Raw genomic sequence first — 18709 nt, forward strand, 5'->3', positions numbered from 1 at the left:
TGCGACTCGCCCACTGCAACGTCCCACCGTAGTTAGTCAAGTCAAAAGATGAAAAGAACAGCCAAGTATCCACAAAAATGCAAGCTGGTGTCTTCTAACTCTCAAGCAGCAAATTAATAGTCTATCGGAGAAGTGTAAGGGGTATCAGAATGAAAAAAAAAAGAGGAATGCAGTTGACCAAAAGTCCGCGCCTGTTTCCTGCATCTTGTAAGTGTACAAACACTCTCGAAATCGACCAAGCCAGATATCTAGACAGTATCACAACAAATATGAAATCGCCCTTCTAGAAAACCGGAAACTGGTCCCTTGTCTCTACGCCTCCGCCATCATCTGCTCTCCTTCCTCCAACCGCTCCGTGACAATCCTGACGTTATCAATCAAACCCTGGCCCAGTCCAACAAGCAAAAGCTTCTCAGCGTTGGCAGGTAGCCCGAGATATGTGGGCGGCTCACGCTCTGGCAGCGCCTGAATCCATCCCCAGAATTCCTGCATCGACGTGCCCTGCGGCACCACGAGGTCACCGGCCGCATCGCCTCCGTCACTGTTGGTCTCCCCGACACCCTCGACAAGCTTGTGATTGATTTCGTACGCGTCGGGTGTGAGGAACTTGTGGATCAGCTGTGATAGCATCTTAAAATCACCCTCGTCGTCGATCTTGCCGCCATACATCTCGGTAATCAGACTGCGAATCATGTCCCATGGTATGTTGTGCGGAGCGATGTTGGACCGGTTGTTGGCAACTGCATCAACCCACGTATCGATGATATACGCCGAGCACTCGTACTGCCAGTTCCACTTGTGTCAGTATACAGCAAGATCAAAAATACAACACCCTGACTTGACAGGATTGGTGATACTTACATCACTATCGTTGAACTCCCAGAATCCTTTCCATCCAAGGTTAGGAGCATAGCGCAGACGCTCTTGCACAACGGCATGCAAGAAGGAAAGAAGCAGATAAAGTCTCCCGCGCTCAACCGGGCCTTTGTTAGTGGGCCGCTGAGAAAGCGAAGACATGGAGTCCTTCATGTTTGCCCTCACACCAGCGGGCTGCTCGTACATGAGCACACGAGACGCTCGGAGCAGGTTCACGGGAATCTTGGGGCTGGACTCCATTGACAGGAACAGTCGGAAGTCCGAATGAGGGTTGAGAGACTCCATCCGCTTCTCGAGGCTCTGTAGCCATGTCGGAGCCAGGTGTACGTTCTTGACCAAGACCCAAGAGCCCATTTGTGCCGCGTTGCTGATGGCCTTGTCTGCACTTGCGAGACCCTCGCTGGAACCCATGGCAATGTTGTTGCAACGCACGCCCTTGCGCTGCACAAGAGAGTCGACCTTGAAGCTGGCATCGAAACCAGGGCTAGAGACGAGAGCGACTGGGCGTGTCGGTGGCACCTGGGCCACCGTCTTCTCGAGGTCTTCCACAATGTCAAAGAGCCCAGCGCCGAAGACCAAAACTGCAAATCGCTCAGCTGCAGGTACAAAGCGATCCAGGCGGAAAAGCTTGACCAGAACCAGTCCCAAAAGCGCTCTATCGTTGGCCTCGGTGCTGTCGTCCCAAATCTCGGGGACTACGAATTCTGCCAGCTCCTCGTTGAAGAACCTATCCCACTGAGCGTCCCCGACCTTGTCCAATTTGTCCTTGAGGCAAGGCAGTCTCATTGCGCGAGCAAATATCTCATCCTTGGCACCCTTGTCGGTGGATACATCTCTCCCCTCGACTCGGTTGTCAAGAATCACGTCAATGAGCGTCCTATCCATCTTGAAGGGAGTAGCCTGAGCCAACAGAATGGCAAGCGTGACACGGTCCTTTTGAAGTAGGCCAAGGGCCGTGCGCTGGAACGCTGCAACGAAGAGGTCTTTGACGATGACGTCTCGGCGGACGACATGGTTCGTCTCGTTGGCCAGGTTCTTGTTGTTGTGGAGGACTGAGTGAAATATGTCGATAAAGTATTGCAGTGAGAACTGGTAGAAGTGGTTGAGGCAGTGAAGCTGTTCCAGGACTGAGAATATGGCACTGCAGGAGCGCGCGATAATGTCGTACTGCAGAGTGATTTCCTCAACCTCGGCCATGACGCCCTCAGTGTTACTCATCTTGACTGTGATCTCTGCTGCTTCCGTCTTGAGTGTCTCGAGGGTCTCGATGACGTTGTCATCGTCAAGGATGTTGCCGCGGGATTCGTTGAGTGCTTGCAACAGGCGTTTCTCAAGCTGTCGGAGGTGCACCTTGAACTCGCCCTGCAGCTTGAGCAGGTTCGAGCGGCGCTCATCGACATCGGGCCTCTCTGCCTTGAGAACGTCGTTGAGGGTCTGGGTCCGCAAACTACTCTGCGTGACAGTAAAGTTGACCAGCGTTGTCCGACTGCAGATGTCCGGAGGGAAGGTAGCTGAAGGATCCCGAGTGGACAAGAATATCCTGAACGCGGGCGAGAAGTCAATCTGCTGCTTGCCAAGTTGGATAAGCGTACGCCCCCCAGTCTTCTGGTACTCCTTGTTGAGTACATGATTCAAGATGGGGTCGAGGTGCTCTGCATCCTGGATCAGGATAGGGTTGCCAAAGCGCAGTGCACTCTCGAGTTGCTTGGTGAAGGCGTCGTCCAAGAAGCTGGTCACAGTGAGACGGCGATCCTTGCATTCCTTGGTGAGGAACTCGGTGATCCTACCCGTAGGGTCGATGATCAGAGGGTAACGGTTGAACCGCTTCAGGATGATGGCGTTCTCGGTGCACAAATCGTCAACTGGTAGCGAGTTCGCTTGCCAAGCCAGGCGTTCGTCGGCCGTTGACAAGTATTCCGTAACGGGGTTGTGCTGTTTGATGTTGATGCCAGACATTTGCAATTGATGGAGCCAATCCTCCATCATAGACTTGCGATACTGCTGATCGTAGAGGCCGCTGTAGGCCAAAAATGCGGCGGCGACCAGGACGTCGCCCACCAGAGTGCTGATTTGGGTCTCGAAAGATTTGCTGCCCTCTTCCCATCGTACTCTCTCGGACGAAAGACTGTCCAGAAGCTTGACACTGCGATCGACCTTGAACTGAACACGCGACATCTCTGCCTTGATTGCCTGCGTCTCGCTGACAAGTTCGGCATACTCCGCCTTGTAGGTTGCGATCTTCTCCTCGAGTGTGTTGATATTCTTTTCGACGGCTTGAGCATTGGCGCGTGTTTGGATGGCTGCCTCCTCGAGGCGAGCGACCTCGTCACGGAGAGGACCGACACGGTCAAGAATTTCGGCATACTCGACCTGAGCGCCAACCCATTGCACAAGGGGACCACAGGCTTGACTGGCTCGGTTGACCTTCTCCACGGTGAATTCCGGGTTGCTCAAAAACTCAGTACGCATCTTTTGGCGCAAGGTTTTCGTCATCTGCCTCTCGTTGTCAAAATTGACAATGCTTGCAATGAAATCATCCCGCCTGACAATGGCCTGGATGCTCTTCCAGTCTGTTACCTTGTGGCCGATTAGTGTACAGACAGAATCCAACGCAAGCCTGACACCTTGAGGAGGTGAGCTCATGGATCGGACTTCTGTAAGATGCTGCCTCTTGATCTTGCTGACACTTGCTTTGGCGTCTTCGACAGCCGGTTCTGCTTTGCTCAGGTCTTCCATGACAACCGCCCGACGAGCAGCGACGTCCTTTTCTTGCTCCCCAAGTGACTTTTGAAGCACTTGAGAATCCGCCTTTTTCTGCTCGGCCTCCTGCTGGTCCTTAACCATGATTTGTAGCTTGGCGTTGGCCTCGGCATCTTTCTTCTCTAGCTGGGTCTTCTTCTCTGCCAGGCTGACACGCAGATCGCGGACCTTGTCGACAGTGTCACGCAGTTTCTCGAGACCGACGTTAAGGTGACGCTGTTGTTCTTCGAGGTCCTCGCGCTTCTCATTGTACAGTTTGACATACTGGGCAACAAAGTCCAGGTAGTGGCGCGGAGTGAGGAAGGTGATTCTACCTTGCTGCTTAAGCAGCTTAGCGTTGAACTGGTGAAGTGACTGGTGGACATGAACCATCGAGTTGACCACCGCCTCACGGTGTGAAGGAGGAAGGCTGAGACCACGGTAAGCGACAGGAAGCGTATCCGGTGCTTGGAAGTTTGATCTGTCCAAGTCGACCGAGTGCGTCAACTCGTGACCAACCTGGAACAATGCCTGGTCGGACCAGTCACCAAACCAATTGAGTACGCAACGGTTGAACAGAGCAGGACTCGTGGCTGCCTTTGAAGCGAGTCCGCCTTCGGGAGGGTTCATTGTGAAGACCACATGAAGGTTCTTGACGATTTGGGCCGTGAACCACTTGTACAGCTCCTCCTGCGAGTCTAGCAGAAGACCCTGCTTTTGGGCACCCTCTTTGCACGCAGTCATAAGGGCTGCAAGCTCATCGCCCTCAAACAGACCAGGTACCTCGGCGTTGGCAAGCAGTGTGTTCATCCTTTCAAGGAAACCAGAGTCGAGAACGTTGGCCTCGTCCATGATGAAGCAAATCTTTTCACCCTTGCAACCACAGCGACGCAGTACCTCACGAAGATCGTCGTCAAAGTCGTCGCCGGAGTATTTTCCATGGACTTTGATTTGGTAGACTTTGAGACCGTTCATCCAAGCCACGAAGCGGGAAAGTGTGGTCTTGCCACTTCCGCTGACACCGATCAGAATCAAATGGCCCTGAGGCTGCCTGAAGACACGATCAATGCGAAGGACGTGCTCGAGCACATCATTGAATAGAATGAGAGGAACGTCGATCTCCTCTTCACAGAATGTCTTCAGCCTTGCCTTAACAAAGTCGCGAAGTTGCTCACGGTCGACAGGGACGTAGTTCTTTGAGAGCCAGTTGGAGAACAGGATGGGCCCACTGAGTGCTTTCTCCTCATCGATGGTTGGGAAAAAGTCAAGCGCGATTCTTCGTACTGCATCTTCGGTCCATTGCCGCTCATCCTCAGCTACCAGACGATCCTGGAAGAGACGCAAGGCTTCGTGAGCCCATATGCGAACCAGGCCCTCGACAGATAGGGTCTCAAGAGGCCTAATGGCTTCGTAAACGCCACGAACCCATCGGGTAAGCTCACGAGGACTGTAGACGTAATGAGGCTGGATCTTGGGTGTAAACCGTTGTTGGGACTCGAGGTAAAACTTCACCATGGCATTCGTCATCGCCTCAGAGTAGCCGCGCAATGAAGGGATAATCTTGAGCACAGCTGTGTTGAACGTGCCATAAATCTGCTGAAGAGAAAGTTCACCAGGATAATCGACCATGATGAGAGGGGCGTGGCGGAGGAAACGAGCTCCCATTGGGGTACGGCCAGCATCGGTCGGGGGGTTACAAGCACCCACGAATTGAATGCGGTCCAGAGTCACCCAGGACTTGTCTGATGTGCGCCAGAATCCATTGTGCTCCACGAGCTGGCGGAGGAAAGAGATTGCCCTTTGCGTACCATAGTGATCCGGGGCGGGCAAGTTGATCTCATCACAGAAAACTACCAGCCAACGTCCAATCTGGGTGGGGGACAGAACTACACCGTTTAGGGTCTTCTTATACTCGCAGTACTGTTCAAATGTCTTGATGAGCAGGTCTGGCGTTGTAGCGCTCGAGAAGTTCAGACCAACAACCTCCAGGTTTGGCAGCTTGCGTAGCGCACTGAAGAGCGTCATTGTCTTACCCGAACCGGGCGGGCCGCAAAGAAGGAGCGGTTTGTGCTCAGCCAGCCACGAGTACAAAACATCCTCATGCCTGATTGTGTCGAGAGTCGGAATAACCACATCGGTTTGTGTAATGGAATGAGTGTTGACCTCGATCTGGGGGACCTCAGTTTGCCAAGAAGTCCACTCTGCACGTGGTAGGGATACGTTGAAGTCGATGAGGGAGCTAGTGCCATCCAACGGAGGGTTGCCAAAGGTGGCAAGGCCTCCAAGGATATCACCGTAGGCCTTGCGGTCATTGAGAGGGCAGTCGCCGGTAAGAGACCAGACCAGCGCCAGGAGAAGCTTCTTGGAAACGTAGCTTTCCACCTGCTCAGGATCCATGGGGAAATCAGTGTGTTGAGAGTTATATTCAACCACGTCCCTCACAGCCTTGTTCAAAAGGGAGAACAAAGTGTTCAGAACGCGCGCGACCGTGAACTCCATGATGTGGTTGAAGCCCTCGGCTTGCTTCAGCGCCTCGTTGATAAAGTTGTCTGTCGTGAGGTGTGCGTTGAGAACGTCGGCAGCTTGTTTCTGAACAGCAAGCGCCTTCTCGCTGTTTTGACCAGTAGCGACTGCGTCCTCATCGAGATCCTCAAAGGCAACTGCTCGCAGAGTGTCGATGTAGTTCTCGACCAGCATGCCTGGGGTGACAGTGTCCTCACTAAACCAGACCATACCGCAACGAGACACCGTCGCGAGTGTTGCATACTTCAAGTTCTCAACCTCAAACATGATGCGCACGTTTGCTGGCAAGTTGAGACGTTCGCCATTTGGAAGGGTGAGCAGCTTGTTGTCATCCAACACACTGTTCAAGTTCTCAACCCATTCAGGATCGACATCACCGTCAAAGACGATCCAGTGACGCTTGGAGTCCTCACCACGTAGATTGTCGACAATCTTTCGCAATATGCTGGTGAACAAACCATCCGTCCATTCGCGCGTGGTCGAATCAAGATTGCCGTAGAGGGCCTCCTTTGACATGACTTTGGAATCAATAATGTGCGAAACTCCCTCGACGCCTTCCACCTTTTGCAGAGCATCGAGTAGGAGCTTCCACGCAGCCGACTTGCCGGATCCTGAGCTTCCGACCATCATCACACCGTGATGGATCTTTTGGATCTGATACAGCTGCAGGACCTTGGTCATCCATGTATCGTTGACCACCAAATGTCTCTCCTCTGCCAAGGTGCGCATGGCCTCCTCCAGCTTCTGCAGGTTTGCAGGAACATACGAAATGCCCGGGAAGCAGGATTTCTCAATTTCGGTCATGATCTCGACGTCATTCTTGATCAGTTTGGGCGCAATGGTCTCCCGGATCGACTGGACGAGGATCTCAGGCTCCACCAGCTCCTCAGCGCCGATATCACCTTCGCTTTCCGTGAGTCTAGCACGCTTGAGACCACCCGAGCTGACAAGGACACTCTTCAAAGCACGTAGCCCAAAATCGTAATGTGGTTGTTTCGACAGCTTGGCAGAACACTGGTCGAAGAAAGGCACCGTTTGTTTCGAGATTTGTTTGGCTTGGTTGAAACCTTGCGAGTACAACATGACTTCGGTAATGAGCTCCTTGTCAGGCTTGGACATGGCGACGCTTCGGAACAGCTTTTTGAGATTGTCCGGTAGGTTGGAACGACCAGCATACCCAGGGTTCATGGTGATGAAGATACCCGTGTTGGCATTGACGTGCAGCTGACGACCGACGAGCTCGATCTGGGCTTTGTCATCTTCGGCTCCCTGCTTCAGACCCAACTGGATATTTTGGATTTGTTGGGACACGGCAGACAGGATTCTTTCCTCCAAACGGTTGAACTCGTCAAAGCATCCCCAAGCGCCCACCTGACAGATACCCAAGAAGATGCGGCCCATGGCCTGGAAGTCAAAAGTATCGTCACAGCAGAAGACAAGCGTGAACCTTCCAAGCTGAACTCCCAAGGCCTTGACTGATTCCGTTTTACCAGTTCCGGCAGGGCCGTATGGAGATCCACCAAGACGTTGGCAGAGGGCCTGAGTGAGAGTGAGGAAACATCTATCGGTGAGAGGCGTCCGTACCAGCCTCTCTGGCACTCCCAGGTACTCAAAGCCATAAGCAAGTTTGGCATTTGCCATCTTGATGTGCAAGCGCTGTATATAGTCTCCTTCAGGAACGTAAACATAGCGCATTTGTAGCAGCCAGAGGTAGTGAGTGGGGGAACTGGCGTTGAGCTTGATCAGCTTCTCAATTGTGTCACGCTGATGGACACACTCGGTAATGAGCTGTTCGCATTTCTTTCTCAAAAGGACATCCAGGTCGCCCAGAACCGTGTCTGCCAGCAGGCGTAGGACCTGCACCTCCCGGTCATAAATAGATTGCAGATTGTTGCCTCCGTCAGTAAGGGACTGATCCACCACCGTGGTCCAAACCACCTGGGTCGCCAGAACCACAATCTGGCTGGGATAAGCCTCCATGAATTCTTTGAGCGCAGACTTGTCAACTTGCTCGCTCGCAAAGATCGGGGTGTACTGTTCTACGGCCTCGGCCAGCAGTTCGGCCAGTGTGGCTTTCATTCCGTTTTCCAGGAGGGCAAGCCAATCGTTGATCCTCGGCGTCTTGACAACTGAGATTTCTTTTTTAAGGCGGACAACCTCACCCTCTTTCGAGGTGAAACCAGAGATTATAGCCTCGTCATCCATTATGAGGCCAGACAGACCTGCAAACATCTTTTTGAAGTGCTTGGCGATTCGAAGAGTATCGTTGCTGTTGCCGATCATCTCAAGCAAGTCCTCATCACCAACAAAGTAGAAGCGGGGGAATGACACGCGCTCTTTCTCCAGGTACTCTCCGAGCGCTTTCTGAATCTTGTTTAAGAGGTCGGCCAGACGCTCCAGAGATTTCTGGACGTTGGGGATGTTGAGCACATCCAGAACATAAGGTTGCTTGTACACCTTCTTCATGACAGCAGAGAACTCGCTGTTGATGTTCTGGAAACGAGAAGACTCGATTGGCAACAGATGCTTGATGTCGGCGTTGCCAGTGAACACGCCTTCCAGGTAGACCCACTGCCTTTGGACGTCAATCCAAACATCAAAGAGCACATGTACACGGTTGAGCTTGTCTTCCCACGCGCTTGCCTCCTCCTCGAATTCCTTGTAGTATGGCGAATGCTTCATGGCCTGGAGGGAATTGAGATGCTCACTGCACTGTGCAAACAGATCATCCCAGCCCCGGATGAGGCGGCATTTATTCTGATAGTTGACAAGTTCGAGGTTATACCCTGACCATGTCTCCCTGACCTGCTTGAGGAACTCCTCCAATGCCATCTCACCCTGGGCCTGGGCGATGATATCCCTGATTATGGTCTCGGTGGCGACCAGGTTCAACCCCCAGACATCTGCGAGAGTCATCGAAACTGAAGAGTAACGCTTGCTGGGCTTGATTTGCTTGTAGATCTTAACCCAATGCCTGTCCCGGACTGCCTCAGACTTCAACTCGCTCAGGAGACTGTTGGCCTTGAGGTATGTACGCAGAATATTCTGGATATGTTCAAAAGCGGCGTACTGCCGCATCCTGCTCGGCATTTCCTTGGTCATCTTGATGAGACCATCAATGGCAGATCGAATTTTTCTAGGCTGGACACTATTCCACAAGGTCTCACCAAGTTCATTGAGGCTCTTCCAGATGAGCGACAAAGACGCCCATACCGACTTGAAATCATTGACTTCGTCTAGGATCATATCGAGAGAGTTGTCGGTCGACGTCTCAATGTTGAGGGCTTCTTTGGCTTTGGCGACCATGATAGACTGGTCCTGCAGCTTTACAATCCGGGTCTCGAAGGCGGCCAAGGTCTTGGAGGCGTCCTCGGGCGCAATTGTGCCAGAGACAGGCTTCTGGTCGTTCCATTCGCTAGCGACCTCAGTAATCTTGTCTCTGATTATCTGGTCCTCTGCAATGATCTTTGCCTTCATGACATCGGATTGCTCCTGCACAACCTTGGAACGACGAGCGAGAAGCTCATTGAGTGCCTCCCAAAGCCCCTCCAGTTGCTGCGAGTGAAGCCAGTCGTTGGGGAACTGATAGCGTTGACGACGAAGCATGTTTTCTCCTTGGCTAAAGACCTCAACTTCGGGAGCCCATTGCTTGACTTTGCGCTCACAGGTCTGCACGACTGTGATGAACTGGACAGCTTGCTCAGTCGATGAAGCCTCGAGCCTTTGGCTTTCAAGGTCGCTGCGAGCCTTCTCAAGTTCGCTGTGGACTTCTCTGAGACGACTACCCAGGCGTGTGCCGAACTTGTTCACAATGTCCAATTGCCATTGGTCATATTTGCCGTTGACCTTGGTCTGTACTTGATCGTAATGGATGGTGATGTGGCCAAAGGAGCGGCTGACCTCGGTTGTATCAAAAGTCTGGCGGGTCTTCCTGATCTCTTGAAGAAGCTGGAGCCACTTGTCGAGTTGGTCACCGAGTATCTCGTAGACCTGCTCTGACTGCAGATCCCAAAGAGACTGAAACCGAAGCCACTCATCTACGTAGCTGCTAATTTCCTGCAGCTTCTTCTCAACGGTCACCTGAACTCGTGAGAGCTGGTTTGAGCACTCGCTAGGTAGGTCGTCAAAGCAAGGATCTTCGGTGGCCGTGGTGTCCAGAGTCATCTTGTAACGAGTGGCCCTGATCTTTTTCAGGTGGCAAATCACACCCAGCCATTCCTGCAGCTGTAGATACCAGCTGGCTCGAGCAAACTCCAAGGGCGGATCTAGGTAGATGACTTGGTTACGCATCGTGACCTCATGAACCAGCTTCCGCATTGATGGCATGCCAGTCGCCATGTCAGTGCTCTCCATCCCCATCTTCCTTCTTCCCTCAGGAACGTCATCCTCGAAAGCCTCAATCCAGACTTGTATGGCGCGGTGGAGGCGTGTAAGGAGAATCGACTTGATTTGACGATTCAGCTTCTTAACCCAGTAGCCCAGGTTGACATATTGCTCCAGGCTGAGGGTGTCGACGCCCTTTTGGATTATTTGCAGCTTTTCGTCAAAAGACTTGGCGTCGTATGGGCAGGTAGCCAACTCAGAGAGAGCCTTCTGGACCGTCTGGTGTACAGCAGACAGCGTTGCTGTCTTGCTCTGCAGCATGGAAACCTTGGCGGCGAATTCTCGGACGAACTGGACATGAGGACTCTCAGTCTTGGCTACCACACGGTCAGGGCCTCCATTGGGAAGGGATGGCGTGTTGAAGAAGAGTTCATGGGAGCTGGCGAAAGTAGCCCATTTCAGGGGCAATCCCTTGTTGATTAAAGCATACACATCGTTACGAAGCCCATTCAGCAGCATAGAAACCTCGGGCATCTCCGTGATTTGCCGGATTGTCTGGCCTAGTGTCCGTACGCTCTCCATCAGGCTGACAGCATACGGGTAAACCCGTTTTGCCTCCTTTGCCCAATGGACGACATGATGGGGGACGGAAAATCCCAGCCAGATGAGATTGCGAGTCTCCTTGAAGAGGACGATGACTTGCGGGTCAAAGTTGACGGCGAGATCAAGAGCGTTATTAGCGGACCGGATCTTGTTGATGGTGAAGAGGAGACCGGAGACTGAGGCATGCTTTCTCTTGGAAACGCCAGCAAGCCAATCGTTAAAGATGAGCGTGGTGTCAAGCTTCTTGCGGAAAAGGTCGCTTTCATTAGCGAGCTGACCTCCTTCGTGATGCATCTTCCAGCCATCACCGAGAACGTCTTCGACTTTCTTCATGTAGTTGTTGAGCTGCCGCTCGATTTGACGAGCCCAGATGATGGCTCCGGCAACAGGAGGCATATCATGGACCGAGTCCATTGGATGTGCCGCAGATAGAGCATACTGGACCTTGAAGCGCTCGTGGAGGCCGGCAATGGCCTGCTTGACGTTGTCGATGAGCTGTGTTTGGTATTCGGCGATAGCTCCACGGATCTTGGGCCGAACGAAGAGAGCGTTGAACTTTGAGAAAACGCGGAACATCTCGTTGGCATTCTTGGCTGTAGCCAATCGATCTCGCAATCTTGCAATGATTGAGTTCTCAACTCTTTGGGTCTTCTCATTATACAAGCCCTCCGCTCGTGCCCAGGCTCTGGTGCCTTCCTCTGAAACGTCCAAGAGGTCAACGTTCCTTAGGTACTCCCAGGCCTCCTTGACCTCTTGAATGGCGTCCATCTCTCCCAGCTCCTCCAGATTGTCAGTGTTACGAGAATGGGGGTCTACAACGGCAACGACAAGACCTTCAGGGGCCGACTTGGGCGACAAGACGCTGCTGATCGTCCGCTGGAGTTGTTCGTGGTTATCGCGGAAATTCTTAATGTACGTCATGCGACTCTGAAGTTCCGCGTGCTTTGAGTTGACCTTTAGTAGAACAAACTTCTCATTGCGGCGACGCATGATATCGCGGCAGACACCGGTGAAGTCCTTGACATTAACGTCCCAAGTTGCAAATATAGCATCTGCCATCTTCATAATGGAGCCAAACTGCTGGTAGTCAACGTCGGCAAGTTCAGTACCGGAAACTAAACGGTGCAGAACCCCATCCAAATCCGCAGATATCATCTCGACGAGCAAGAGAGCTCTACGGATGGGATATGGGGAAATCTTGAGTTTCCTGTTGATATGAATAAAAATCTGGTTGATAGTTTCCTCAACCTTTGCCAAAGACGTAGCAGACAACATCTCGTCCAACGGGAAGTCGCGCATGAGAGAGTTATACTTCTGGACCTTCTCCATGGCCTCTTTGAGACCCGTATCGGCAGAAAAGCTGACCGTGGCTTGGAATCGCTTGGCCTGCTTCAAGATGTCCAGAGTTATCATAACTCCGTCGCCACGGAGTTGACCCTCGATGTGTTCCAAAGCAGTCTCCATGGACAGCCAGAAGTTGATTTCCTGGTTTGCGGTACTTGTGGTCGGATCCCTCGTCATCTTGGTGATGGTCTGGATTGACTTGATCCATGTCTGTACGGTGGCCTGCAAAGAGTTGAGAAAGTGGCTGTCTCGCAAAAGATTCTCTGATATCATACTCGCAGACGGCTTCATGTTGCGCGACGCCGCATCTTCCAGTACAGACTGAACCGCAGGCGGCAGTGGGAGGATGACCTCAGGTATCTCGACATTTTGCAGCAGGTGCGACAAGCTCAACTCCAGCTCCGTCCAGCGCTTTCTGGTGACAGGTATACCGGTCTTGGCGTCGGCATCGACCCTGGTCCTGGTGTTGTTGTTGGCGTGTTTTTGACTCTTGCTGCTCGCTTCGAAGTATGGGCCCAGGCCGTTGTGAAGGTAGAGCTGGAGAATCTCAAAGGGCGAAGCTGTCAGGCCTTGCTCGCTAGTTGTGGCAGCCAGGTATGCCGGTCCGGGCAAATTCAGCATTTGTATCTGTGCACTGAGGGGAATGCTAGGGTCGAGTGGTTGTGGACGCTTGAGAATGTTGAGATAGCCAACTACGTGGGCTGCGTCCGACATTTCCTGGACTATCTTGTAGACATGTTGCGGAATTTCTGTAGCAAATCAAGGCTAGTTAGAGAGTGGACAAGCTTTGAGACAACCTATGGAACAGAAGAATCCAAAACCTACGCGGTTCTCCCGCATCGTCTTCTGTGACTTCACCACCAGCTATCTCTTTCTGAATAAGGAGAGACACATGGTTGTCGTTGGCAAACCGCGAGCAGGCTTTCAGTGCGTCCTGACGCAGGCTATCGGATAGAAAGCTGCCTTCGGCATGCAGCTCCTCACGCGTGGCTCCCAGAGCAATCTCGAGGAGGTTTGTCAGGTAGTCGATCACCCTCTCGGGGTCGACCGAGGCGAATGGAGGCGTCCCGACCCCGTTGGCGCCTGGGCTCGCGGTGGGAGGTGATGCTACCACTTCCATGGTGCACACCAGCTGCGGGAAAGGTGTTTACGAATAGAAAATGAGTTGCAGGACGGCGTGTCGCATGCTCGGTTGATAAAGGAGGTCGATATTAAAGTCGAATAAGCTCAAAATGGTTTGTTGGTAGTAAGTGGGTGGCAACTGATCTGACGAGACCGGACAATGTTCAGCAACGACAAAACAGAAATGAAGGTCGGAATATCGCGTCGGGCGGCGGGTATCATTCAGTAAGTGCCGGGAGACGTTTGGTGTACAAGACAGAACAGAACGAAAGAAGCATCAAAATGCTGCTCCCAAGTCACAGAAAACCCCTGTTTGTACAAAAAGTAGATGCAGTCGCTGCGATGGTGCTTGGTCGTGGACCTTAGAGTATTGATTCCAACGGGGCCGGCTCCACGTCCCGTCACTTTTTGCGGACCCGGTAATTCCAACGCGGTTTGATGCTTGGCCCCCTGGTCACAAATCGCGAAGGTAAATGTAGCAGCCACGTCGTGGCGCTTTGCATGGGAGTGGGTACCTTATTTTCTGGCAAGTGCCAATCCAATCTGATGTCTGCGAATCGTGTCACCAAACGCACGGATTTTCAACAGACCACCTCCACCTGTCAGTCGAACAAGGCTACGGTAGACAGTTTGGGCCTTGCATAAAGGGCTGTTGGGGTCAGACCCGCTACAGGCAGGCAATAAACGTTAGTACTTAATTAATATGATTTGCAATTTTACTCCGGTATACGACCTATATGAAGATTTGGTGGGTTTATATAGTAGAACCTTCTGGTGTAGGGTCGGCTGAAGAAATGTCAAGGTACTTAAGACAACGTTGTTTGTAGGGTACCTACCACCTACCTAGGTACGTAAGGTACCTGTACCTAAGGTAGTCACAGTAGATTACCTATTCGTTTACAAAGCTTATTTTCCCGTGTACGTACTGTAAGGCATGAAAGGGCAGCTATGTAACCGCCGAGGTACCTGCCAACTTAGTCCCGAGTAAGTACCTCTAGTTCTGAGCATGCGCAGGAACGATATGCAGTACGAAATAAGGTTCTGTTGTGTACATAGTAAAACAAAACCTCTGTGCGCTCAACCAAGGTGGATGGAAACTGGATTGTGTCAGTCACTTGCATCCAGACCAGCGAATACTATCATCACCAGCAAAAATATATAAAAGAAACCATCGTGACGCTAACATCTACGAATATCTCGGACTCAACAGGGTCAGGAAAACCATGCTTGACGGACAACTTATCCGACATCTTAGTAGATTAGGCATCTCAAACCGACCTCAGACTACTGTCGCTATCCTGAATTCACAACAAGATGAAATTCCCACCGACGCCTAGCTTCATAACTGCCAAATCGACAGAAGAAAAAAAGTGAAAACAAAGCTATAAAACAGAAAGGATTTAGCGATTCATCATGAAAAAAACAATTTCAAACAGAACTGTTGACAGCAGCGCTTCCCCCTTCATTGCCGTCGTTCAAAAGCTCGCGCTGGACCATGACACGCTGATTGCATAGGTCGATAAACATTTCGAACTTCTTGATCATCTTGTCCTTCTCTGACACCTGCTTTTTCAGGTCCTCGATTTCCTTGTCGCTGTCTGTTTTGAGCTTGCTGTAATCCTCCTTGAGCTTTGCGAGTTCGCGACGCAGATCACCCCTTATTCGCTCATCAGCGGATTGCGTTGGCTGTTTGTAGATTGCTGTCTTGTTCTCGGCAAGCTCGGTAGCGACCTTGTCCGGGTTGCGACTTATAGCCGCACGCGCGTTGTAAATATCCCGAGGTAACAGTGGAACATGAGGGTGCTCGGTTTGGAGTATTTCCAAGGTTTGGCTCACGCCCACGCCTGATGTCCCTGTATCAGTACCTTGAGCCTCGACTTGTGATTGGCGGCGAGCTTTCGAGACCATACCATTGTCTTTCAGGGCTTTAACAGATGCGACCATCTTGCTGTCAAGCTTCCTTGCTGCAGGGTGCAGCATCGGGCTCTCGCTCGGTCCGTGGTTATGCTCGAGGTGTTGTGCATTCGGTCGGTAGCGCACGATCCACTGTGTCCGTTGCTCGATGGCAAAAAAGCCGAATTGACAGTCGCACTTGCGAGACGAGGTTTTCCGCTTCCGAAGCTCCGGGTTGACCCTCTTAGGAGGCTTCCCGGCGCGATCGCAGACAAAAAGAACCTTCTTCAACCCTGGGACGGTCTTCTTGGACCTCCCGATAACTACGGCGTACCCAACAGAAGTACAGTATGCCAGAACAAATTTGTGCACAGCATCAAGTGTCGGATAGCTTCCTCCCTCGGGAGGTGCTGACATAGGTGGCCCCATAGGTTCCCGTGGTACAAACGGAACTTCCGCTTTCGACTGGTCGGCCTCGTCATCTTCGCCAGTGATATCTATCTCCATCTCGTCATCTTGATGAGCTTCCTCGGCCTGGGCTGGAGTTTCAACCTTCATCAAAGCTGGAGACGGCTGTGGCGGGGTTGCCTGAGCTGGTATGGCCTGGACCGACGCTTGCTGGGTGGTAGGCTGATGAACCGCGGGTTGGTGGAGTTGAGCCTGACGGGGTTGCGGTGTTTGAGATTTATGCACTTGAGGTAGCAGTGGCTGCTGCTTTTGTTGCTGCGGCTGCTGTTGTTGTTGTTGTTGCTGCTGCTGCTGTTGGTGATGTTGTTGTGGCTGTTGCTGCTGTTGGTGATGTTGTTGTGGCTGTTGCTGCTGTTGCTGTTGTTGTTGTTGTTGTTGTTGTTGTTGTTGTTGTTGTTGATGCTGCTGCTGCTGCTGCTGCTGCTGCTGTTGTTGTTGTTGTTGCTGCTGCTGTTGCTGCTGATGCTGGTGCTGTTGAGAGTGCTGCTGCTGAAGTTGGGCATGTTGTTGGGCAGAATGCTGTTGTTGCTGTGGCTGCTGCTGCTGCTGTTGAGTAGCCTGCGTATGTTGTTGTAGCTGTGGGGTCTGCTGAGCATGCTGCTTGTGATTTTGCTGTTGCCGTATTTGTGGCTGGTGAACTTGTGCCTGATGAGCTGTTTGCTGGAGTATTTGAGGTTTATGGGCCTGTGTCTGATGCAGCACCGGCTGGTGAAGCTGTTGCTGCTGGTGATGCGCCTGAGACGAGTGCACCGCCGTCATCGGCTGTGACTGATGTACCTGCTTTTGTGCATGCTGTATCTGTTGGGCATGCTGAGGCTGCTGAATCTGCTGGACCTGCGAAATTTGAGACTGAGCCGGGGGCTGCGGCAAAGTAGGCTGCTGGGCAGGTTGCTGATGTGACTGTTGCTGATGTTGATGCTGATGGGTCTGCGGATGCTGTTGCTGATGTTGCTGATGTTGCTGTTGGTGTTGATGAGATTGGTGGTGTTGCGTATGGTGTAACTGCTGCTGTTGCTGCTGCTGATGGTGGTGTTGCGGTTGTTGTTGTTGCTGCTGTGGAGGCGGTTGAGCCTGAGGCTGTCGCGACAGAATATGATTGTCATTTTGTTGGACTGTATGTCCCATAGATTGCTGGGCCATGGACTGTTGAGCCATCGGCTGCTGGTTCATAGCCTGGGCGAGATAGTTCATGGACTGATTCTGCTGAAAGGCTCGCGGTGGAGGGGCTCGTTGGCGAGGAACCGCGACAGGGGCGGTAACCTGGGGCTGCTGCGATCGGGCGGCATTTTGGATGTTGGGGAGCGAGGTGGGCGTCGGGGTCGTGAAGAGGCTGTGAGGATAAGCGTTCTGCTGAGGAGGCTGCGAGTAGACGGAATGATAAGGCGACGCGTGCTGGGACAGCGACGATGGCGATGGTTTGTTTGTGGTGTGGGATTGTGGTGGTGGATAGCCGCCGCGTCGGACTCCGTTCACGCCGTATGCAAGGCCCGGATGAGCATTCGACGACATGATGGGAGCGGCCGCTCGCGCTCGCAGAAGCAAACAATGCGACGGGATCAATCAATCAATTCAATCGCCAAAATATGCAAACAAAGGAACGCTCTATGACCTCGATCGATCGAACCTTGGGTCTCGACCCTCGCTGTTGACGGACGACCAGAGGCGTGTAGATACAAGGATGTGGAGGAGGTGTATGGAGTGGAAAACATGTGGATTGCCAGGCCTGGTGGTGTACAGCGAGGAGAGGGAAGGGCGTGGGTGTGGACGTGCGTGTGGTGCGGTGCGGTGCGGACAGACAATCTTTCACTCATCCAGCGGCAAGCGGGAGGGGCTTTTTTTTTTCGTATCCCTGTGCTGGGGAGGGCAAACAGGCAAGCGTCAACGCACGCGCCACCTCGTCCCCAAACTGTAGAGGTTACTGTACCATAATAGCCAAGGATTGCTGGCTGGCATGGGGCCAAAGGGGCTCATTGGGTACCTCAGTTGGGTACCGAGTGCCTACCTACCCACCCACCACCATAAAAGTGCAGTCGCAGTTGCAGATGCCCACCGGTACAGCTGTTTCATAAATCAATCAGATTTTTCCATCTTTTCCATATCGGCAAGATACCCAGATTGACATGGCAATCAATGTTTTGGCGGTTGAAAACACAGCTTGACAGCTGATGGGTTTTTCGCGAATGAGAAATAATCTTGTTTTTGGATCCAGGTCCTTATGGACACAAATCTTATGCACGCTCACACTACCCGCCGAGCCTGAAATTTTACAGTATCCGTACATCACTTGTTTGGACTCCAGTTGCACTCTAGGTACCTCCTTGAATGCACTTTTTCTGGGATCTTATGGGCCATGTACAAGGATCACATTTGTAACAAAGAACAACTCAAAGGTCTACCGAGTAGATATGAATATTTCTACAAGTTGAATTATCCTGGTTATAGTCCAGATCAATAATTGCCATGGAATTATCTACAAAATACTCCGTACTGCGTACGTACTTCGTACATTATTTAGTACCTACGTTCACTTATCCAGAACAGGTCAAACACAACTAAGCCACTAAAAATGCGACGACACAGGTACCGCCAAACTTTTTTTTTTTTTTTTCGGTTTTCTATTTAGCCCCTCTCCCTAGAAAAACACACCTCAGTCCAACCCTGTTTGGGGAGGGTTGAAATCGAATAGCTCGAGGTACCCAGTGGAGGGAGCCCAGAGAAAATACCGGATTAACACCCGAAGTCTAAATCTAAGTAAGTACTTGCTGCGGCCGTTTTGTTTTCTCTACTACTCGCCTTAACATCGACGGTGCCTCATCGT

At 52.0% G+C, this 18709-nt stretch overlaps 2 protein-coding genes across 2 annotated transcripts; both read right to left on the reverse strand.

The window, feature by feature from the left end:
* Window positions 1–54: 54 nt before the first annotated feature.
* Window positions 55–13859, reverse strand: PgNI_04053 (uncharacterized protein). Its single transcript, XM_031124105.1, has 3 exons — window positions 13234–13859; window positions 862–13157; window positions 55–783 (listed from the first exon to the last, which is right to left on the reverse strand). Exons 1-3 carry the CDS (start codon window positions 13526–13528, stop codon window positions 313–315), a joined length of 13062 nt encoding a protein of 4353 aa, XP_030984588.1. The 5' UTR covers window positions 13529–13859; the 3' UTR covers window positions 55–312.
* Window positions 13860–14958: 1099 nt separating this feature from the next.
* Window positions 14959–17400, reverse strand: PgNI_04054 (uncharacterized protein; the record flags this gene model as incomplete). The annotated part of the gene is made up of 1 exon (XM_031124106.1): window positions 14959–17400. One exon carries the CDS (start codon window positions 17398–17400, stop codon window positions 14959–14961), a length of 2442 nt encoding a protein of 813 aa, XP_030983520.1.
* Between the last annotated feature and the right edge of the window lie 1309 nt (window positions 17401–18709).

The sequence above is a fragment of the Pyricularia grisea genome (genome assembly GCF_004355905.1).
Source record: "Pyricularia grisea strain NI907 chromosome Unknown Pyricularia_grisea_NI907_Scaffold_2, whole genome shotgun sequence".
Classification (NCBI taxonomy): Eukaryota; Fungi; Ascomycota; class Sordariomycetes; order Magnaporthales; family Pyriculariaceae; genus Pyricularia; species Pyricularia grisea.

Excerpts from the sequence above, each read along its gene's own strand:
- PgNI_04053 (XM_031124105.1), bottom strand. The coding sequence starts at position 13,528 with ATGGAAGTGGTAGCATCACCTCCCACCGCGAGCCCAGGCGCCAACGGG. Across the intron at positions 13,158-13,233 it reads AGACGATGCGGGAGAACCGC|AAATTCCGCAACATGTCTAC; the intron begins GTAGGTTTTGGA and ends GATTTGCTACAG. Across the intron at positions 784-861 it reads GGGAGTTCAACGATAGTGAT|TACGAGTGCTCGGCGTATAT; the intron begins GTAAGTATCACC and ends TGGAACTGGCAG.